The sequence below is a fragment of the Cottoperca gobio genome, chromosome 11, assembly GCF_900634415.1.
Source record: "Cottoperca gobio chromosome 11, fCotGob3.1, whole genome shotgun sequence".
Lineage (NCBI taxonomy): Eukaryota > Metazoa > Chordata > Actinopteri > Perciformes > Bovichtidae > Cottoperca > Cottoperca gobio.
Genome location: NC_041365.1, coordinates 5564834 through 5583318, shown reverse-complemented (window position 1 = coordinate 5583318; position 18485 = coordinate 5564834). Strand labels below are relative to the sequence as shown.

The following is an 18485-nucleotide window of genomic DNA, read 5'->3' as shown; positions in this document are numbered from 1 at the left end:
CTCTAGTATGTATGACACAAATAAACACACACACACATGAACACACATCACACAAAGGGGCTTAGGCTGTGAACATGCCTAATGATGTGTCAATGATTTTAGGTTAAACCACCGCAGCCCTCACAGAGTCATACTGGTACCATCTGAATCATCAAAAGCTACTCACTAACTCTGCATCGGGGCACTCGCTTTAGTCTGTCGGTCTGTTGCCTGAAGGGTGTGATTGTTATTTTCGGGGCACTGGTGTTTGTTTGGTTGCAAAGGTTAAGCCAGTAATTGTTTGTGGGTTGTTTTGGAAAAGCACATCAGCTTTGAATGAAAGTCTGTCCACCTACTTTAATCTTGATATCATGCTTGAAATGTGCGATTGCTGAGGTTTACATTTTTCAAAGATATTTGCCAATCGACAGAAAAGTATTTAGCACATAGGTTTATACTTTATGAATCCTTTAGATCATTTATCAAGCCAATTGAATTTTTCTCAATTTTTTTAACAGTTAATTGAGAACCTACATGGCAGATTGATAAGGAAAATAATCATTAGTTGCAGCCCAGGAAATTATGCAATTAGGTGTAGAGGAGTTATTGAATGAACTATCAAATTTGTAATGATGACACTCACACTTCTGTACTACCGATGCATATTAAAACACTTCTGCAACTTGAGAACCAAAGCTCAGATGAAGGAGCTTTAACTATACAATACATTTAACTGTGCTGAAGTGTCACAGTCGGTAAAATGGAAGACAGCACAGACCACATGGCAGTGTAGGTGTGGGATGATACTTCATTCTGCCATATACACCCCAAAGAATCTCCAGGTATCCCTCAACTTCAGCTCATGTGCATTTAGTTTGTGTTGGTGTGTGTGTGTGTGTGTGTGTGCTATTGTGTTTGTAGATAAAACATTCTGCATGTAAATACGATCGTATTGTAAATGTCCGTTCTTGACACCGATGCATTCTACACATCTAAGTGAGTGCATGTGACATTTTGTCCATCATGTCTGGGTTTGCACTTACATATTAATGTATACGTGTGTGTGTGTGTGTGTGTGTGTGTGTGTGTGTGTGAGAGAGAGAGAGAGAGAGAGAGAGTGCGAGAGAGTGAGTGTGTGTGTGTGTGTGTGTGTGTGTGTGTGTGTGTGTGTGTGTGTGTGTGTGTGTGTGTGAGAGAGAGAGAGAGAGAGTGCGAGAGAGTGAGTGTGTGTGCACGCATGCCCAGATGTGCAGTAGGATTATTTCTCTGCTGTATTTGCTGCTGGGGATTCCCAGGCTGCTCATACAATAGTGGATGTTTTTGTTACGCAGGAAAAGCTGCTCACTTTTTCCCCCTCCTTCCGCCCCTCCATCTGCCCCCCCCCCCCCCTCGCTCTATCTAACACACTCAGTCCACCAGAACACAAATGCATTTGTCCTTTTCCATCTCAGTGGAGGAAATGCAAAATAAAACCAATATAAATCCTCTTGTGACAAGGGCTTTTTTTCTTAGAGCCGAATGGCTTTGTGTGTCAGCCTTTGTGATGTTGTGTATGTTTGTTTGTGTGTCTGCATATGTCTTGCGTGTGATTGCAGGTTGTTATTCCACCCACCTATGTGCTCGCTCCAACAAACCTCTTTAAACCAAACCAAACTAACCGGCTGCACTCCCCCTCTCGTCCGAGCTGGTTTCCTCTTAGCATTGCAGCAGCCGGGCTTTTTAGATCAATGCTCGACACAACAGGACTTTGTACCCTGTCCAGACCACCACACCAATTGTTCCTCAAGAGCAGAACCTGCTTGTATTGATCCACTCCAGCCTCCCTGTTGTTCCAGCTCAGCAAGCAGTACATTGGAGGGAATGTTTGTACAGGAGTGAATGATGTACAGAGTGATTTTAGAGCTCCCTCCAGGGTACCAGGGGAAGAGGCGATTATGACAGCAGACATTTAGAGACATGAGGGAAATAAAGTTGAGATTGTTCGGTTTCATTGATTTTTAAATGGCAGCAATCTTCTAGTTGATTCCACTTGTGTGTAGTTGTAATGGCACATTTTAACAGCAGTAGCAATAGTAACAATAGTGATGGTGGGATTAGTGATGGTTTTATATCCTTGAGGATGCTCACTGGTGAAGTGGTTCTCCACCTGAAATGAATATGAAACACTTCCACCGTGTCGGCTTGGAAGATGGAAGCTTGTAGTTTCAGCTTGAATCTACAATTGATCTCAATAGTGCTACATTTTAACAGCACAAACCAGTATAACAATGTTCATAGAAAAGCTACTCCCTCAGCATAACCCACGTATGCTGTCCATTTCAGTATCCCGTTTTCTTTGGGAGGGTTAGGGTTAAATACATAAATATGTTTGCCAGTCTGGTTGTTTCCCTCCATCTCCACGTCAAACTTTTCTGGAAGGATTTGCTGCAGGAATGGTTTGAAAAGTGTCCATGGGTGTTTTGATGCCTTTTGTTCTGTAGTGACAACCTGTCAATCAATAATAATACAAATTCAAGCCGTACCAACCCTCCATTATCTTCCAATAAGGAAACTGCAAAGAATTTTCAAGCTAAACATAGATTTTGGATGGAGTATCCCTCAAAGAACAGTGTTTCTACGTATATATACGTAGGAGTTGCATTCCATTCATTGCCAACGCAGTACCATGTATGCATTTGTAGCAATATAGGAAACATACATATGGATATCAACTATGGCACACACAAATGCAGGGCAAACACAGAGGGCCTTCATCTGTTAGCTGTTACATATTGTCTCTGCCAACTGAGCTTGGCATACCCATTTGAGCGCACACCCTCTCTGATGTCTCAGCATGGCCCCTGATGTCAAGCTCTTTGGCAGAGATGGCTGCAGGGCATGGCCGGAGGACATCCGATATATTGAGCCCAAGAGAGAGAACGAGATGTCAACAATAAACCTCAGCATGTAAACTGTAAATCGTTCTCACAGCAGACACTTTGACCTGAAGTGTAGCATTAATAATGGCTGCTTTCCATTTAGGTGCTCCCATGCCAGGGCCCTGATAGTGTGGATGCTGTCTCACTGGCATGTCTTACTGGAGGACGTACATGGAACACAGCCATCATTAATGTTATGAATTACACCTGTGCTTTTCCAAAATGTCTGTGGTGGCAAAAAAAAGGCCTTTTCTAAGATTGTAGCCAGAGGGAGGGAAGCCAGAGGGATGAATCATAGTACGTGTGTTTGTGAAGGGCGAGAGAGCGAGATGCAGTATGATAAACCACCTCAAGCTCACCATCATGGCGGGGTACCTGCTCCGCTCTCCGTCTTCTCTGATCCCATTACCCACCATTCCACTGAAACAATATATCAAAGCAGACGTACAGCTGCTGCAGATACATTTACATTACTGCGCACATGTCTGCTTTTTGTCAAGCCTTGGATAAACAGTTGAGATAATTCAAAGCATACAATTGTGCTTTCTTGTGTCATTCTGAAAAACAAAACAAAAACACATATCATCGTGACAAACGCACATGAGATATTGTGAATGTCACAACTCCACAGCGAGAATAGTAAGTTTTGATGTCTTCAGCAGCCAGTGTGTCATGCTGTCATATCTAGACACTGGTCTTCTCATGCACAGTACAACATGCAGACACCAACCTGTATCTCTCTATCTGTATTGCTCACATACTGTATGCATTTTATTGTATAGAGATGTAAGACCTGAACACTGGAAGTATTAATATAAAGAGGTGTAGGGTAAACTGACAGCAGGATATTATGTAATATTCTTGTTTGATAAAATGAATCTAAACATTTCAAGATTGTTGCAGGAGTTCAATTAAGATTGTCATACATAGAAAGTTATCCACCGTGCTCATGTGCTTTTCTCCTTCTTTCTCCCCTCTCCTTCTCTTTCAGGTGAGGAATGATCTAACTAGTGAGCTGGAGAAAGCAGACATTCAGATTGCAGATACAGAGAGTTTCTCCAATGACCCATGTGTCAATGTCAAGAAGCTCAAGGTAAGTGATCCATCATGGGCGCTGAACAATTCTATCAAACTAAATGCAAAATAGATACAACAAATGACTAAGGTGCAATTTATTTTAGTGTTAAAATGTTTAGTTATTATCTCTTAATACTGTATTTGTGTTGGAGTTGATGCCATCCAAAGTGAGTCCCATTGACTGGGTAGAGCAGGCCGGTTGTGAATGAGGCTAGTGGAGGTCTAACTAGGACACTATATTGGCTGTGAGGTCTGTACAGCGACCTCTGATGACCTGCTTGGACTAATGGATGGTTGATAGACCATTTTAGCAGAATATATATGTAAATATTTCCACTCTTCTTCTCTGCTTTGAAATTAAATGAAAACGATAGAAAATGACACCATTATGGGGCCAATATTGAGATGTTAGACTTTACACCATTTACTCCTGGTTTCAACATGCATGGTTGATCAGAATTGCTTTAATGGAGCAAAAATGCATGAAATTCAGATGTAAATGCAGTCGAGTGTGATGGCTTGATTATCCAAACTATTTCCAAAGGCAATCAAAGATGCTTCTGGCCTCCATTGTATATGCACAGTGAGTCAGTGCCACTTACGGTTAACAGTAGGAAACAGTGCAGTGGAAGTAAATCAAACACATGACCAAGTGGCTGGTGAGCTTAACTAGTGAGATACAAAGTGTCGGATGTTGGAATCGAAGAGAGCGGAGTAAGAGGAGAGAGGTCTGATATGTGAGTGGAAGATACGACGTACGCTGCATGGAGCAGGTTGAAATAAAAGCAACAGAGAGTTGAAGAGACAGAAGGATAGAGAAGAAAGAGGAACATAAGCTGTCTTTCCTAAAATATATACGTGTAACTCTCCATGTTGGGGGCTGACATTTTAAGCTGACTCCATCCTTCCTTGATCAACTCTAAATATGCAAATCACGGTGTCGCCTCGGAAGCTTTTCAGAACGTTCGGATGGGGAGGGTGGTGGGGGGGCGTCTGACACCCGAATGGTCCGTTTCCCGCTCATCCGGCAACAGCAGTTTGCTGTCTCCCCGACAGCTACGTAATATGATGAGGTGCAGGGTGACACAGATTTCATTGTGAAGGCGGTTCACTGTTGTGTGTGATTGTGTATCTGCGACTGTGTGTGGGGAATAAAGGGGGCCATGGCGTCACTGTGTGATCCACAAATAGAGCCCTTACATCTGTGATCCAGCTGGAATATTTAAAAAGCAGACAGACATCTCTGCTGCAAGGCGCTGAAGCAGCCTTCTACATTCCTCTGTCACTTCCTGCTTCATTCATCTTCATCTCTTGTTCTCTGTCCCAAGTTCCCTGTTTGTTACTGGACAGGCTGACAAATCAACATTCGATAACAAAGGCAGGCTTACACACACACACACACACACACACACACACACACACACACACACACACACACACCCTTCTAATCTTACTCAGAATCACGTTTTTTCCTCTTCCAAATGATACATACAATAACAATGCTAGCAGACATTTTATAGACAAGTGCTTTTTAACATTTTTGTGAATGAAGGCCAATTTAAGGCGCTTGCATTCAATGGAGGGCCACATGAGAAAAAAATGTCCTCAAATCTAAATTAGGTCCAAAACACTTAATTATTTATTATGATTTAATTATTCATCATGCATCCAGAACTCTTGCCCCTCAGTTATGACGTGCTAGGGGATGGTCTATTTCTTTTTAAACATTTTCTTTTGCCTCACCGATGCAGCTATTTTTGCATGACAAAGGAGCGTTCATACATCTTTTTTATTTTATTCTCAAATATAGTAACCTAACTTTAACTTACCCTACATTATTATTTGAAAATCAGCTGTTTCCAGTTTCCCCTTGGGTTGTGAATGTATTTGTGGTGGTCTATGCATCCATATCCACAAGCTCTTCAACCTGTGCAATAGCTGCTGTATGTTGGGTATAACATCATGCTAGAATCCCAGCCAACAAAATTCTTCTTTAATACAGAATGATGCCACATTGTCTTGTGGGCCTAAAAACACAGAGGATTGGCTAAAGACAAATGCTTTGCACTGATATTATCATTATAAGTTTGTCCATTTAATATGGTCTGTTATTGATAATATCATCAGACCCGCTGCTGCTGTTCCTGTAATCTTCACAAACTGATGAAGCACCTCTGTTTGTCCAAATCTCCAAATAGCACCAAGTACAGCAAGTATCTCACACTGTGAACACAAAACACACAGTCTTCCTCACATCCAGTTTAAGGACCAAACCCTTAAATGTCCCAGCATGCTCTCTGGCTTTAATGAAAGATCACCAGAGAAGTCTTTTGATTGAGCGGCTCGGCTTTCTGAAAGCTCTCATTCTCTTTAATATGTAGAGAAGCCATATAGATGACACATTTGAGTGACTTTTATTTTAAAGACCAGTGTGTGTGTGTGTGTGTGTGTGTGTGTGTGTGTGTGTGTGTGTGTGTGTGTGTGTGTGTGTGTATGTATATAACAGTTCCTGATTGGGCTTATAAAGAACAATGTTACTCAAACCATTATCACGTATAAATCACCATCATAAAGTTACAAACAACCTTTTCTTGGTTAAAAAGCTGTCATGGCTGTGTTAATCTTTGAACACAGTTATAGTTATAGTAATGTAAAATCTTGAGTAATTTGGGTCCCTGTAGTGACTGTAATAGACAAACACAACACACTCATGTCCTATCCTGCAACTACGCAGCCTTTTCATGTTTTTGCCAGGCAGGCCAGAATTTATAGGCTGTGGTCCTTAGCCATAGCTGGAGTCATTTGGGTTAAGTGTCTTTCCTCTAGGGAAGGGCAGTGTTATTGACCCCGTCTCTCTCTCTTTCTCTCGCACGCACGCACACGCACACACGCACACACACGCGCACACACACATATTAAAACAACGCAAGAGTGCACCCCAGAAAAGTTCAGAGTTGTTACTGGCCCTTCTTTCACATCTATTGTGATGGTGCCAGACAAGTGGAACAACAGTAAGGGATTCACACAAAAGATAACTTAAATGTCCCAGCATGCTCTCTGGCTCTGATGAGAAACCACCAGAGAAGCCTTTTGATTGAGCTGCACAGCTTTCCGAAAGCTCTTATCCTCTTTAATATGTAGAAAACCTATATAGATGATTTTTGTGATGAAAATAATCTTAGAGCTGCCGTAGAATTTAAGCTTCTATCTATCTAGATAGATAGATAGATAGATAGATAGATAGATAGATAGATAGATAGATAGATAGATAGATAGATAGGCTACATATCCATCTATTTATCTTCTTTCCAACTAATCTAAATCCATCTAATTTCTCTATGAAATATATCCAATATAAGAAATATATTGGCTGTTGGGTAGCTCCTTGTAAGTCTAATTGCCTTGAAGAATTGGAATTAAGATGACAGTGATTGGTTGCTCACTCTGATCTGTGGATGCATGACATATGTTAGAGATTGCCTGGGGGAAGAGGACTTCATGAACTGTATTCATAATAGTTTCTCATTATCCAGAAATAAGGCAGGGAACCGGTAGGTTCACTGAGATTACAGCTGGTGTTTTTGTCACTTGTTTTCTAAAAGAAAGCTGCCTTCGTTTTCATTTTTCAGTTCAACCCGACTGTAAAACCTGTTTTGGCAGAGTGTTCTGTTTTATAATTGCATTTCAAAGAGGCCCTGCTTGTATTCAGCAATGCCACACAAATGCTTCAGTGTCTGGTTGTTTTTAAGGTATAGCATTCACCTAACTAATAAAACACAGATAACTTAAGCACTGCACGCAGCCCTTAAAGTACATGACATTGCCGTAGAAAACACACTTAATATTAAGTATGTTTTCCCCAAAGAATGAATCCTGTTACAAGACAACAGTTGTTGACGAATAGCAAAATAGTAAAGTAGGTCCTCCATTAAGTTCTGTGTTTTATAACATACATTCCAGTCTTCAGATATTGCTGAGTGACCTTATTACTGGTGTTGTATGTCTGTCTGCACTGTCAGGGTTGAATAAGGGCCTCATGATAGACCTTTCTTCATGCATCACACAGCACCTCCAGCCATGTTAACCAGATGTAGATTCAAAAAACCTCTGTCAGTATTATTGGATTAGATTTGGGGTAATTTTGTACAGTAATGTGTGTGTTTGTCACCATCATGCGGGTGTACAGGCCCGTGCTTGTGTTTGTACACTTCTATACACATGTGTGTGTACACTAAATGACAGACTGTTGGCTCCGGAGCCTGATCTTTTTTTTCCCACCATGAAACATGCTGCAATCTGAACTATTTACCGATTCAATCACCAGGCCCTGTGCTCTGAATCTCCATGTGAATTTGTGCTCTTCAGCCCGGTTGGCATAGAAGGCAGTTCTGCCCGCTGACACTAATATCTTTGTTGTTATGGATTGACACTTTGCGACTTGATATTGCCTTTGCCTCTCATTCAGCCAGACCCCACATACTTTGTAGCTACTGATGAGATAGACATTGTGAAGAAAATGCAGTACACGCACCAAGACAGATTCTATGTCTATGTCCAAGAATGATGTTGCAGAATGCTGCAAAAAGGCATAACAAACAAGGAAAGTGATCCTTAGCTTTCCTAATGGCTGTATTGAATGTGCAGTTACCCTGGGAGTAAGCAGACAACTACCATTGATAGAAATGCTTTGCGTGCATTGCAACAATACTGTTAGTGCAAGGAGTCACCCCATCAGAGTGTAATGAACTGTACTGTATGGTGACAGCGAACACATAATACACACTTCACACTGTAGAGGGAACTTATATTTACTGTAATATTTTGTGAGCATGTGTGTGCTCATTTCTGGTCAATGACGTCTTATTCTTTCTTTTTTCAGGACAACGATGTGAGAATCATCATTGGCCAGTTTGACGAAAACCTGGCCTCCAAAGTCTTCTGCTGCGTAAGTCCTCAGCCTTATAAATGAAAGCTTACAGATATCCATTTTGCCAATCGGTGTGTTGCCAAGTTATACCAAGAAACCTTTGTTTGGTATACAATAGGTTCAGTGATTGGGGTGACTAAATGTGTTGCTTAGATCATTATTTTAGCTCAGTTGGCACTAAACCCAAGCCCTCAGGCCAGGAGCGAGTTTTCGATAGCCAGCAGCTCACATTAAGTAAGAATAATTACCCATAAGTTAATCTCCATATATCGTACTGTATCTCCCATTGTCTCAACTGCCATGTTTTTCTACCCTTTCCCAGGCGTATAACCTGAACATGTTTGGCAGTAAATACCAGTGGATTATCCCCGGCTGGTACCAGGGCAACTGGTGGGAGCAGGCCAACAGCACCAACTGCACCACCAAAAAGCTGCTCACAGCCATGGAGGGATACATCAGTGTGGACTTTGAGCCACTCAGCGCTCGCCAGATAAAGGGCATCTCTGGCAGGGTGAGTGACACCCACTGTTCTTCAGAAGACTGTTGTTGCAATGTGTCATGAGGCGAAGTTTCGTTTAAAGTTTTTTTAAAAGTGAGAAAAATGCAATGAGGTGAATAACCCACCACAAATACATTCAACCTTAGTTATGATGCTATTTCACAAAGACTAGGTGGTAGCCAGATTGAATGTCCAGTGTACAATAAAGAGTCAATTGTGAAACTTTAATGACTTTAACATTCTTGTTGTGTCTGCAACTTGAAGTTTTCCTGTGAGACATTTGTAATGATCCAACTTTAATGCATTTGTCTAAGGAAAAAAGTTAGAAGATGCTCATTTTCTCCTTTTTGATCTCCTCTCTTTTACCTCTCTGTCAGACCCCTAAGGAGTATGAGAGGGAGTACAGCACAGAGCTTCAGCAGAAAGGTGTCGAGTCCAGCAAGTTTCACGGCTTTGCCTACGATGGGATCTGGGTCATTGCTAAAACTTTGACTCGAGTGATGGAACTGCTCCGGGTAAAACAACGACAGAACACCTACCACAACTTCACCGTGGATGACCGCGAAGTGGGAAAGATGGTGCTGGACGTCATGAACGAGACCAACTTCTTTGGTGTTACAGTAAGTTATGCAACAGATTTACACACAGAAAAAAAAATATGAACTCACTTTAATAATGTCCACTAAGCCTACTAAGAATATTTTTGTAGATGGGTCTTGAGGACATGCAGTGTTTATTCATAGAAGAAACATACACTATACATTTACTACCACTTATCAACTTTAATGTTCATTTCTCCTTCATCTGATGGCTGTCTGCTCTGCGCGCATCCACCTTCTCTCTCTCTGTCTCTCTCTGTCTCTCTCTGTCTCTCTCTCTCTGTCTCTCTCTGTCTCTCTCTGTCTCTCTAAGTCTCTCTCTCTCAGTCTCTCTAAGTCTCTCTCTCCCTCACTCTCTCTCCCTCTCTCTGTCTCTCTCTCTCTCTCTGTCTCTCTCTCTCTCTGTCTCTCTGTCTCTCTCTCTCTCTCTCTCTCTCTCTCTCTCTCTCTCTCTGTCTCTCTCTCTCTCTCTCTCTCTCTCTCTCTCTCTCTCTCTCTATCTCTCTTCTCTCTCGCTCTCTCTCTCGCTCTCTCTCTCTCTCTCTCTCTCTCTCTCTCCTCTCTCTCTCTCTCTCACTTTACCACACACTTGCTTAGCACTGCGCTGTTCCCCAAAGGAGCTTTGCTACTCTTGTAACATGACAGCCTGCCAAAACTTCCTGTAATTGGTCTGTACCATCGAAAAAATGCTTTCACACTGGAAACGAACCGGACCATTGTTCAATTTGATTCGCCTCTCTTCGTCTGACCAAGGTTCGGTTGTTTGATCAATACTGTGGTCTAGGGGGACGTTTCACACCTGTGATTTTGGTTTCGGATCAAACAAAAAAGTCAGAAAGTCAGGACCAAACGAGGAAGGCGTGAAAGGGCCATGTGCGAACACAAGAATACTCTCCATACACTCTGTACTGTACATTTACATGTACATGCAGGAAAAAGATTTTTGCCGATGATGTGTCACATACAGTGAGGGAGAGGGACACTCACAAATAAATATGCAGAAACAAACATGATTTAAAGGCACACAATCAAAACACCATAAGATAAATATAAATATGCAGTTATATATGTTTTATATTTGTACAGTATGGAGTGGGAAAATGTCAGAACAACACAAAGACATTAATTACTGCTCCGTAAGGCTGGAAGCTTGTTTGCAGAGAAGGTTATTTAGCCATCTTTGTCTTTGTATGAAGCCTAAAGTGGTGTTATTTGGTGCTGCCGACTCACTCCAATGCATTCATGATTGATCCTGGTGGCTATGCTAGCTACAATACGAGTGCGTGTGTGTGTGTGTGTGTGTGTGTGTGTGTGTGTGTGTGTGTGTGTGTGCGTGTGTGTGTGTGTGTGCGTGTGCGCATGTGCTCACTCTCACTTCCTATTGAGCTGTTAGAGGATATCTCCTGCTCCCGTGTAAAGGCCACTCCATTATTTGAGGATGCCATGCTGCTTCCAGCCTAGACAGCCAGTAGGCATGCAGGGCCTGACAGTAAAGCAGAACATTATTATATCATATTCATAACTGTGTTTACAAATAAATGGCCTGATGAAAAAAGATTGGCCATACAGAGGTAGTGTTCAATTAATATTCAGAAAAAGAATTTGGAAGAATGAGAGACTAAAGTCAAGGTGGGAAACGAGAGAGAAATGGATATGGTTAATAATGATAGAAATATAGATTCTAATACATTACTGCATATCAACAGAACAAGAAAGAGAGAGAAAAATAGCCTTGGAGAAAATCAGTCGAGGCTTGTGTTGTTGTGAGGTCCTGTGGGGCTAATATCCCTTCGGTGCTGTATTTGTGTGTAACAGCACTCTACCAAATCCTCCGGGTCGTCATTCCTCACCCGTCTACTCTCACCTCTCTCAGCACATAACCACTAAGGGTTGCCGATCAGGAGCAGGCTGACATTAAGTCTTTCCGTGGAGTCTCAGGGAAGCAAAGCAGTGCAGGAATATTGATGGCCATGTAGCATTTCATTCACGTTTTACTCCAGGCACCCGAATAGATTATGAAGTCTGGATAGGTTGGGTTGTTTGGACAGGCTAGCAGTCTCTTTCTCTCCTTTCATGTCAGTATTGACTGAAATACTTCATTACACGTAAATGTCCAGCATTCAGGTTTTTAATAAGAGAAAAATAGCATGTGCCTCAAAATATACTTAAATCAAATAATGATGTTTTTTTCATTTATTGAATAAAAACAATTGGAACAAGAATACTGTGCAAGCGGTAAACAATTCAAAAGATTCTGTTGTTTAAACAATATGTCGTTTACTTTGCGGCATTGCAAAAATAATTAAAAGCATCTTTGAGATCTATTGACTATTATATTTGTTCTTTTAAGAGAAGGCAATATCCCTTCTACACTGCTTACATCTTTTATGCAATTTTTGGATTCAGATTTCAAAAGTGGCTATTACACACGATGTGCTTGTGAAGTGCAACGCTACGAGTTTTCTAATAAAAGTAATCCATGTGCAAGCACCAGTGAAATGGCATATTCTGGCTGGTTACCCTTGGTTTAAAAGTTATGTGTGCATGATCGTACGGGATCATACCCTGATTTTTGAGCCTTGTGTCTTTCCTGATGTCACGATTTTACCGGCGCGTTTTTGCTGTGTAAACACGCGGGTCTCATGGGACCAAACCGTGTCCGTTCTGCGCTGATCCCGGTCCTGCTGCTGAATCTGTGGCAGAGGCAGCTGCTGCAGCAGGAGAGTGATCATGGAGGGCTCCACAGTATTGATCTGGCTGCTGTCAGGGCCACAGAGAAGAAGACTGACATTAGCTGGGAGAGACTCGCAGGGCATAGAGAGTGCAGATTGCTGCTAAAACCACAGGAAAATGTACGCTGGACTTCACCAGGGAGGGCCGCATGGGAACACACACAGCACGTTGTGATTGGAGATGACGAGTGTGTGGGTTTAGGATTGTTTTTGCTTTATTAAAAAATAAAATACAAATCTGTGGTCAGTGGTCATCGTGTCATTATTAATGTCTTTCTGGGTAATGGTAACACAACCTACGGCTCGCCTCTAACAGACACACCAAGGCTTTTTTCTCTGTTGATGTGTGTGTAAGTGTGTGCATCACAGTTACATTCACATCAACTGTGTTCCCACCTCAAACCCTGAAAGCCTGGAGGATGTCACACCTGCAGCCCACAGACTGACATCTCATTTGACCCCAACACATCTGTCATTGACAGTATTCTGTCCTCCACAGACAAAGTGATACCTGGCCGCCTCCACTGTCTCACCTCAGAAATACACATTCACGCTCAAACACACACCTACACACACGCACGCTTAGACACAGCGATTACTCCATCAGCCGCTATTGTGACTCGGGTCTGAACGCCATTTGAATACTTGACAAGGGACACCTGTCTGGGTCAATAAACTCCAGTGAGGTTGTCTAAGCTGCAGAGGAGCATAATACCTTGTAGAAAGAGGCTTTACAGTAGCTTCTTTGAATATTGGTCAAAGGAGGTTAATTTAATCTTTGTAGTACAGACGTTTATTTCCAATTAAGAATGTCAGAGTCAGTGCCTCAGCATATGTTTGATATACTTTGCATATTCTCCAAACCGTGTATACACTTGAGAGAACAAATTGGGGGCTGTTAAAATAACGATACACGCCATTTCAATAAGGTTTGTGATAGCCCCACTTTTGCTGATGTGAAGGGCAATTATGGTGGCAATGCTAATGCACAGCAAGAGCATGATGTTGCAGATACTCTAGAAACCTCCATACATACACTCACAGTCATTACGGGTTCAAGTCAAGTTCCCCTATTTTCAACCCACCTTGTCCGACCCTGTTTACACACCACAGGTATGTGAATGTAATACCTAATGAGCTGAACTGAGGAGCACTGCACTGTCCTACTTACGCTACAAGCATAATTGCATAGCATATGGTGGGAAAGAGCAGTGTGTGACGAAAGGAACTTGTTAGCGTTGACAAGTCAGATTGACACCGTCGTGTGAAATTCTGTTTTATTGTAAATCACCGGCGTAAAAGCAAAACTGGAGACCCTGGCTCTCAGCAGTAGCACACACATGCATCATCAAGGACACATGCATGTGCATGAGCACAATGTGACAACATATTAAGTGCATACACTTTGACATGCTTGCACGGGCACACTCAGACAAACATCAAAGATGCCACACAAAGACTGGGATTCAAACGGAGGGGTGGGATCGTGCTACTTCAAAGCGTGCCATCTTTTTGAGGCAAAATTGGCTCTCCAGCTTCCTTCCCCATATTCCCCCCTCAGCTGTCTTTTAATCAGCCAATACAAATGCTCTCTCTCTCTGTCTGTCTGTCTGTCTGTCTGTCTGTCTGTCTGTCTGTCTGTCTGTCTGTCTGTCTGTCTGTATGTCTGTCTGTCTGTCTGTCTGTCTGTCTGTCTATCTATATGTCTGTCTATCTATCTATTTGTCTGTCTGTCTGCCTGTCTGTCGGCTATCGGTCTGTCGGCTATTGGTCTGTCTGTCTGTCTGTCTGTCTGTCGGCTATCTGTCTGTCTGTCTGTCTGTCGGCTATCGGTCTGTCTGTCTATCTGTCAGCTATCTGTCTTTCTGTCTGTCTGTCTGTATGTCTGTCTGTCTGTCTGTCTGTCTGTCGGCTATCGGTCTGTCGGCTATTGGTCTGTCTGTCTGTCTGTCTGTCTGTCTGTCTGTCTGTCTGTCGGCTATCTGTCTGTCTGTCTGTCTGTCTGTCGGCTATCGGTCTGTCTGTCTATCTGTCGGCTATCTGTCTGTCTGTCTTTCTGTCTGTCTGTGTCTGTCGGCTATTTGTCTGTCTGTCTTTCTGTCTGTCTGTCTGTCTGTCTGTCGGCTATCTGTCTGTCTGTCTATCTGTCGGCTATCTGTCTGTCTGTCTGTCTTTCTGTCTGTCTGTCAGCTGTCTGTCGGCTATCGGTCTGTCTGTCGGCTATCGGTCTGTCTGTCTGTCTGCTATCTGTTTGTCTGTCTGTCTGTCGGCTATCGGTCTGTCTGTCTATCTGTCTGTCTTTCTGTCTGTCGGCTATCTGTCTGTCTGTCTGTCTGTCTGTCTGTCGGCTATCTGTCTGTCTGTCTGTCTGTCGGCTATCTGTCTGTCTTTCTGTCTGTCGGCTATCTGTCTGTCTTTCTGTCTGTCGGCTATCTGTCTGTCTGTCTATCTGTCGGCTATCTGTCTGTCTTTCTGTCTGTCGGCTATCTGTCTGTCTTTCTGTTTGTCGGATATCTGTCTGTCTGTCTGTCTGTTGGCTATCTGTCTGTCTTTCTGTCTGTCGGCTATCTGTCTGTCTTCCTGTCTGTCGGCTATCTATCTATCTATCTATCTATCTATCTATCTATCTATCTATCTATCTATCTATCGGTCTGTCTATCTATCTATCTGTCTGTCTGTCTATCTGTCGGCTATCTATCTGTCTGTCTGTCTGTTGGCTATCTGTCTGTCTTTCTGTCTGTCGGCTATCTGTCTGTCTTTCTGTCTGTCGGCTATCTGTCTGTCTGTCTATCTGTCGGCTATCTGTCTGTCTGTCTGTCTGTCTGTCGGCTATCTGTCTGTCTGTCTATCTGTCGGCTATCTGTCTGTCTTTCTGTCTGTCGGCTATCTGTCTGTCTTTCTGTCTGTCGGCTATCTGTCTGTCTGTCTATCTGTCGGCTATCTGTCTGTCTTTCTGTCTGTCGGCTATCTGTCTGTCTTTCTGTTTGTTGGATATCTATCTGTCTGTCTGTCTATTGGCTATCTGTCTGTCTTTCTGTCTGTCGGCTATCTGTCTGTCTTTCCGTCTGTCGGCTATCTATCTATCTATCTATCTATCGGTCTGTCTATCTATCTGTCGGCTATCTGTCTGTCATCTATCTGTCGGCTATCTGTCTGTCTGTCTATCTGTCGGCTATCTGTCTGTCATCTATCTGTCGGCTATCTGTCTGTCTTTCTGTCTGTCGGCTATCTGTCTGTCTTTCTGTCTGTCGGCTATCTATCTGTCTGTCTGTCTGTTGGCTATCGGTCTGTCTGTCTGTCTGTCTATCTATCTATCTATCGGTCTGTCTGTCTGTCTGTCTGTCTGTCTGTCTGTCTATCTATCTGTCTGTCTGTCTATTTATCTATCTGTCTGTCTGTCTGTTGGCTATCTGTCTGTCTGTCTGTCTGTCTGTCTGTCTGTCTGTCTGTCTATCTATCTATCTATCTATCGGTCTGTCTATCTATCTATCTATCTATCTATCTACCTATCTATCTGTCTGTCTGTCTGTCTGTCTGTCTGTCGGTTATCGGTCTGTCTGTCTGTCTGTCTGTCTGTCTGTCTGTCTGTCTGTCTATCTGTCTATCTGTCTATCTATCTATCGGTCTGTCTGTCTGTCTGTCTGTCTGTCTCGCTCTCACCTGTTTTGTTAGCCAGCCACTAATATGTAAACCCAGTTAAATGTGTAATTAAGGAGCTCTGTTAGCAGATGGTGGGCTGAATTAATTGAACAGTCTTGGTAGATGAATAGGGAGACAGAGAGATAAAGAGACAGAGGGGAGGAGAAAATAGAACAACAGAGAGAAAGACTGAGAATACATTTGGAGAGATAAGGCGACTGAAGCCAAATTGATTTGAATATGTCTTACGACTTTGCCACAAAGTTGAATTGTTTTTGTCTACCTTGTCTGCGTTCGCCAGACGCCGCCTGGCTTGAAATTGCTTGTTTTGTGGCTTTGGAGCTTAAATCAAAGACATTCAATTGTTTAGTTTTTTTAGGATGGTTGTTTGACCAATAAAAACCTTTTTGGCGAGAAATTAATATTGAGAAATAAAATGTTGAATAAAGTCTTAGCTACATTCACTGACCACTACACACGATTGCCTTTTTAAATGCTATCTGAGCCCAGATTTGTCCCAATGCAATGTGAGCACAGTTAAACCAGGCAGCCTGGCTGACCTGATTTAATGTTCCAAAGATATTAGCAAATTAATTGGCCCAAAGATAATTTTGTTTACCTCCTATAAACAGATCAGTTTTTGCCACTTCTAATCAAATGAGATGCAGTGTGTGCAGCAGCCAAGACTGCCCTTTGCCTGCTAACGCTCTAGTATCAGGAACGCACTGTGCATACATTTAGTTGAGCTAAGCTCCTATTTTGTTTTCCTACTGAAATTCACTGAACCGCTCGTGCTGCGTCTTCCTCAGCAGAAAAGATCGTTTTTAAAAAAAACAAAACTTAAAATGAGTTCACTGTATGTCTTTCAAATGTTTTATTGAAGCTACAATTTTCTTACAAGTTTTTCCTTCTTTTCAGGGTCAAGTCATGTTTCGGAACGGAGAGAGGATGGGCACAATAAAATTCAACCAGTTTCAAGGTATGTGTGACACTACTTCTCGATTACCTGTCAGCTTGTGCATTCAGTTGAAGCCTCCTGTGTGTATTGTAAACAAACCTTTACCTCTGCTTGATCAATATTGCAAATGCAAAACATTGTTTCTATGTCCTCCTCTAGCTGTCCACACTTATTCTTGCCGTGACTCTACTGAGTTGCAGTTGGAATTAGCGTTACAATTAGTTTGAATTTCAACTACTGCACGTCTGTGTTCAATAAAACCTGCAACTATTTCAGAAATGTTGCAGGATTACCACAGTTTTTGGAAAGCTACTTACAATTTTTCTCAAGCCAGAAGGCTGCCATGGTTGATATACCGGTACCGATAATGGAACCCGACCAATAGAGCTTAGGAAAAGCTTGCAGCAGAGTCATGCAGTATGCACTGGAAAGGGAGGCTGAAGGATTTAACAGTTTTGAAGTCAGAAGCTTTGTACTCACATTTATCTCATTAGTTGTTTTTCTAGAGAGGATAGTCATTATTCGCATGACTGCAAGGGTTGTTTGTCAGAAAAGCATAAAACGTTTTTAGACTGTGGTTTTTGTGAGAAAAGTCCCCACAAGCCTTTCTCTATGGAGTTGCATGTCTTCTCTGTGTCTGTGGGTGCATGCTGGGTGAATCTAAAACTTGAAAGTACAAGGCCCATGGTACTGTACTGTGCTTGATCTCTTCTGTGGTGACAGGAAATGTCTGGTCTGTCAAGGTTTGTAAATAAAAACATGCCTCAGTGCTCTCTTTTCTCATAGCATCACCCTGAGGTTGGGGTTTTTTTGAGCCAGCAGGGCCTGCTGAGTGGGAAAATTACCCAGAGATTGCATCTTGATGCAGGGGATTCCCAGCTCCCAGGCTTCCCAGACTTTATGTAGCCCACTGCATGGGGCTATTCTGTCCTCTCTGCCTAACCATCTTATCTCCCTCACTGCAGAGGGGCTCGATCCCTCTGGCTGCAGACATCACACCCTCTGTGTGTGTAGAAGGCAGCATGTGAGCGCTTATACAAATGCTGGTTTGTAATTTACTGCGTATGTATTCTAAGCAGTTACAGCCCAGGCTCAGTGGGTAAGACCAAAATAATTGACCGTGTCGTATTTATGGTAATTTAAACAGTTTATGTTTA

The 18485-nt window shown here is 42.5% G+C and overlaps 1 protein-coding gene across 1 annotated transcript in view; it reads left to right on the top strand.

The window, feature by feature from the left end:
- Nucleotides 1-18485, top strand: part of gabbr2 (gamma-aminobutyric acid (GABA) B receptor, 2) — a 163603-nt gene that overhangs the window by 82924 nt on the left and 62194 nt on the right. Inside the window, exons 4-8 of the mRNA XM_029442908.1 lie at nt 3889-3990; nt 8854-8919; nt 9224-9412; nt 9778-10020; nt 17289-17349. Of these exons, the coding sequence (XP_029298768.1) occupies nt 3889-3990; nt 8854-8919; nt 9224-9412; nt 9778-10020; nt 17289-17349 (661 nt within the window). The remainder of the gene's footprint in view (nt 1-3888; nt 3991-8853; nt 8920-9223; nt 9413-9777; nt 10021-17288; nt 17350-18485) is intronic.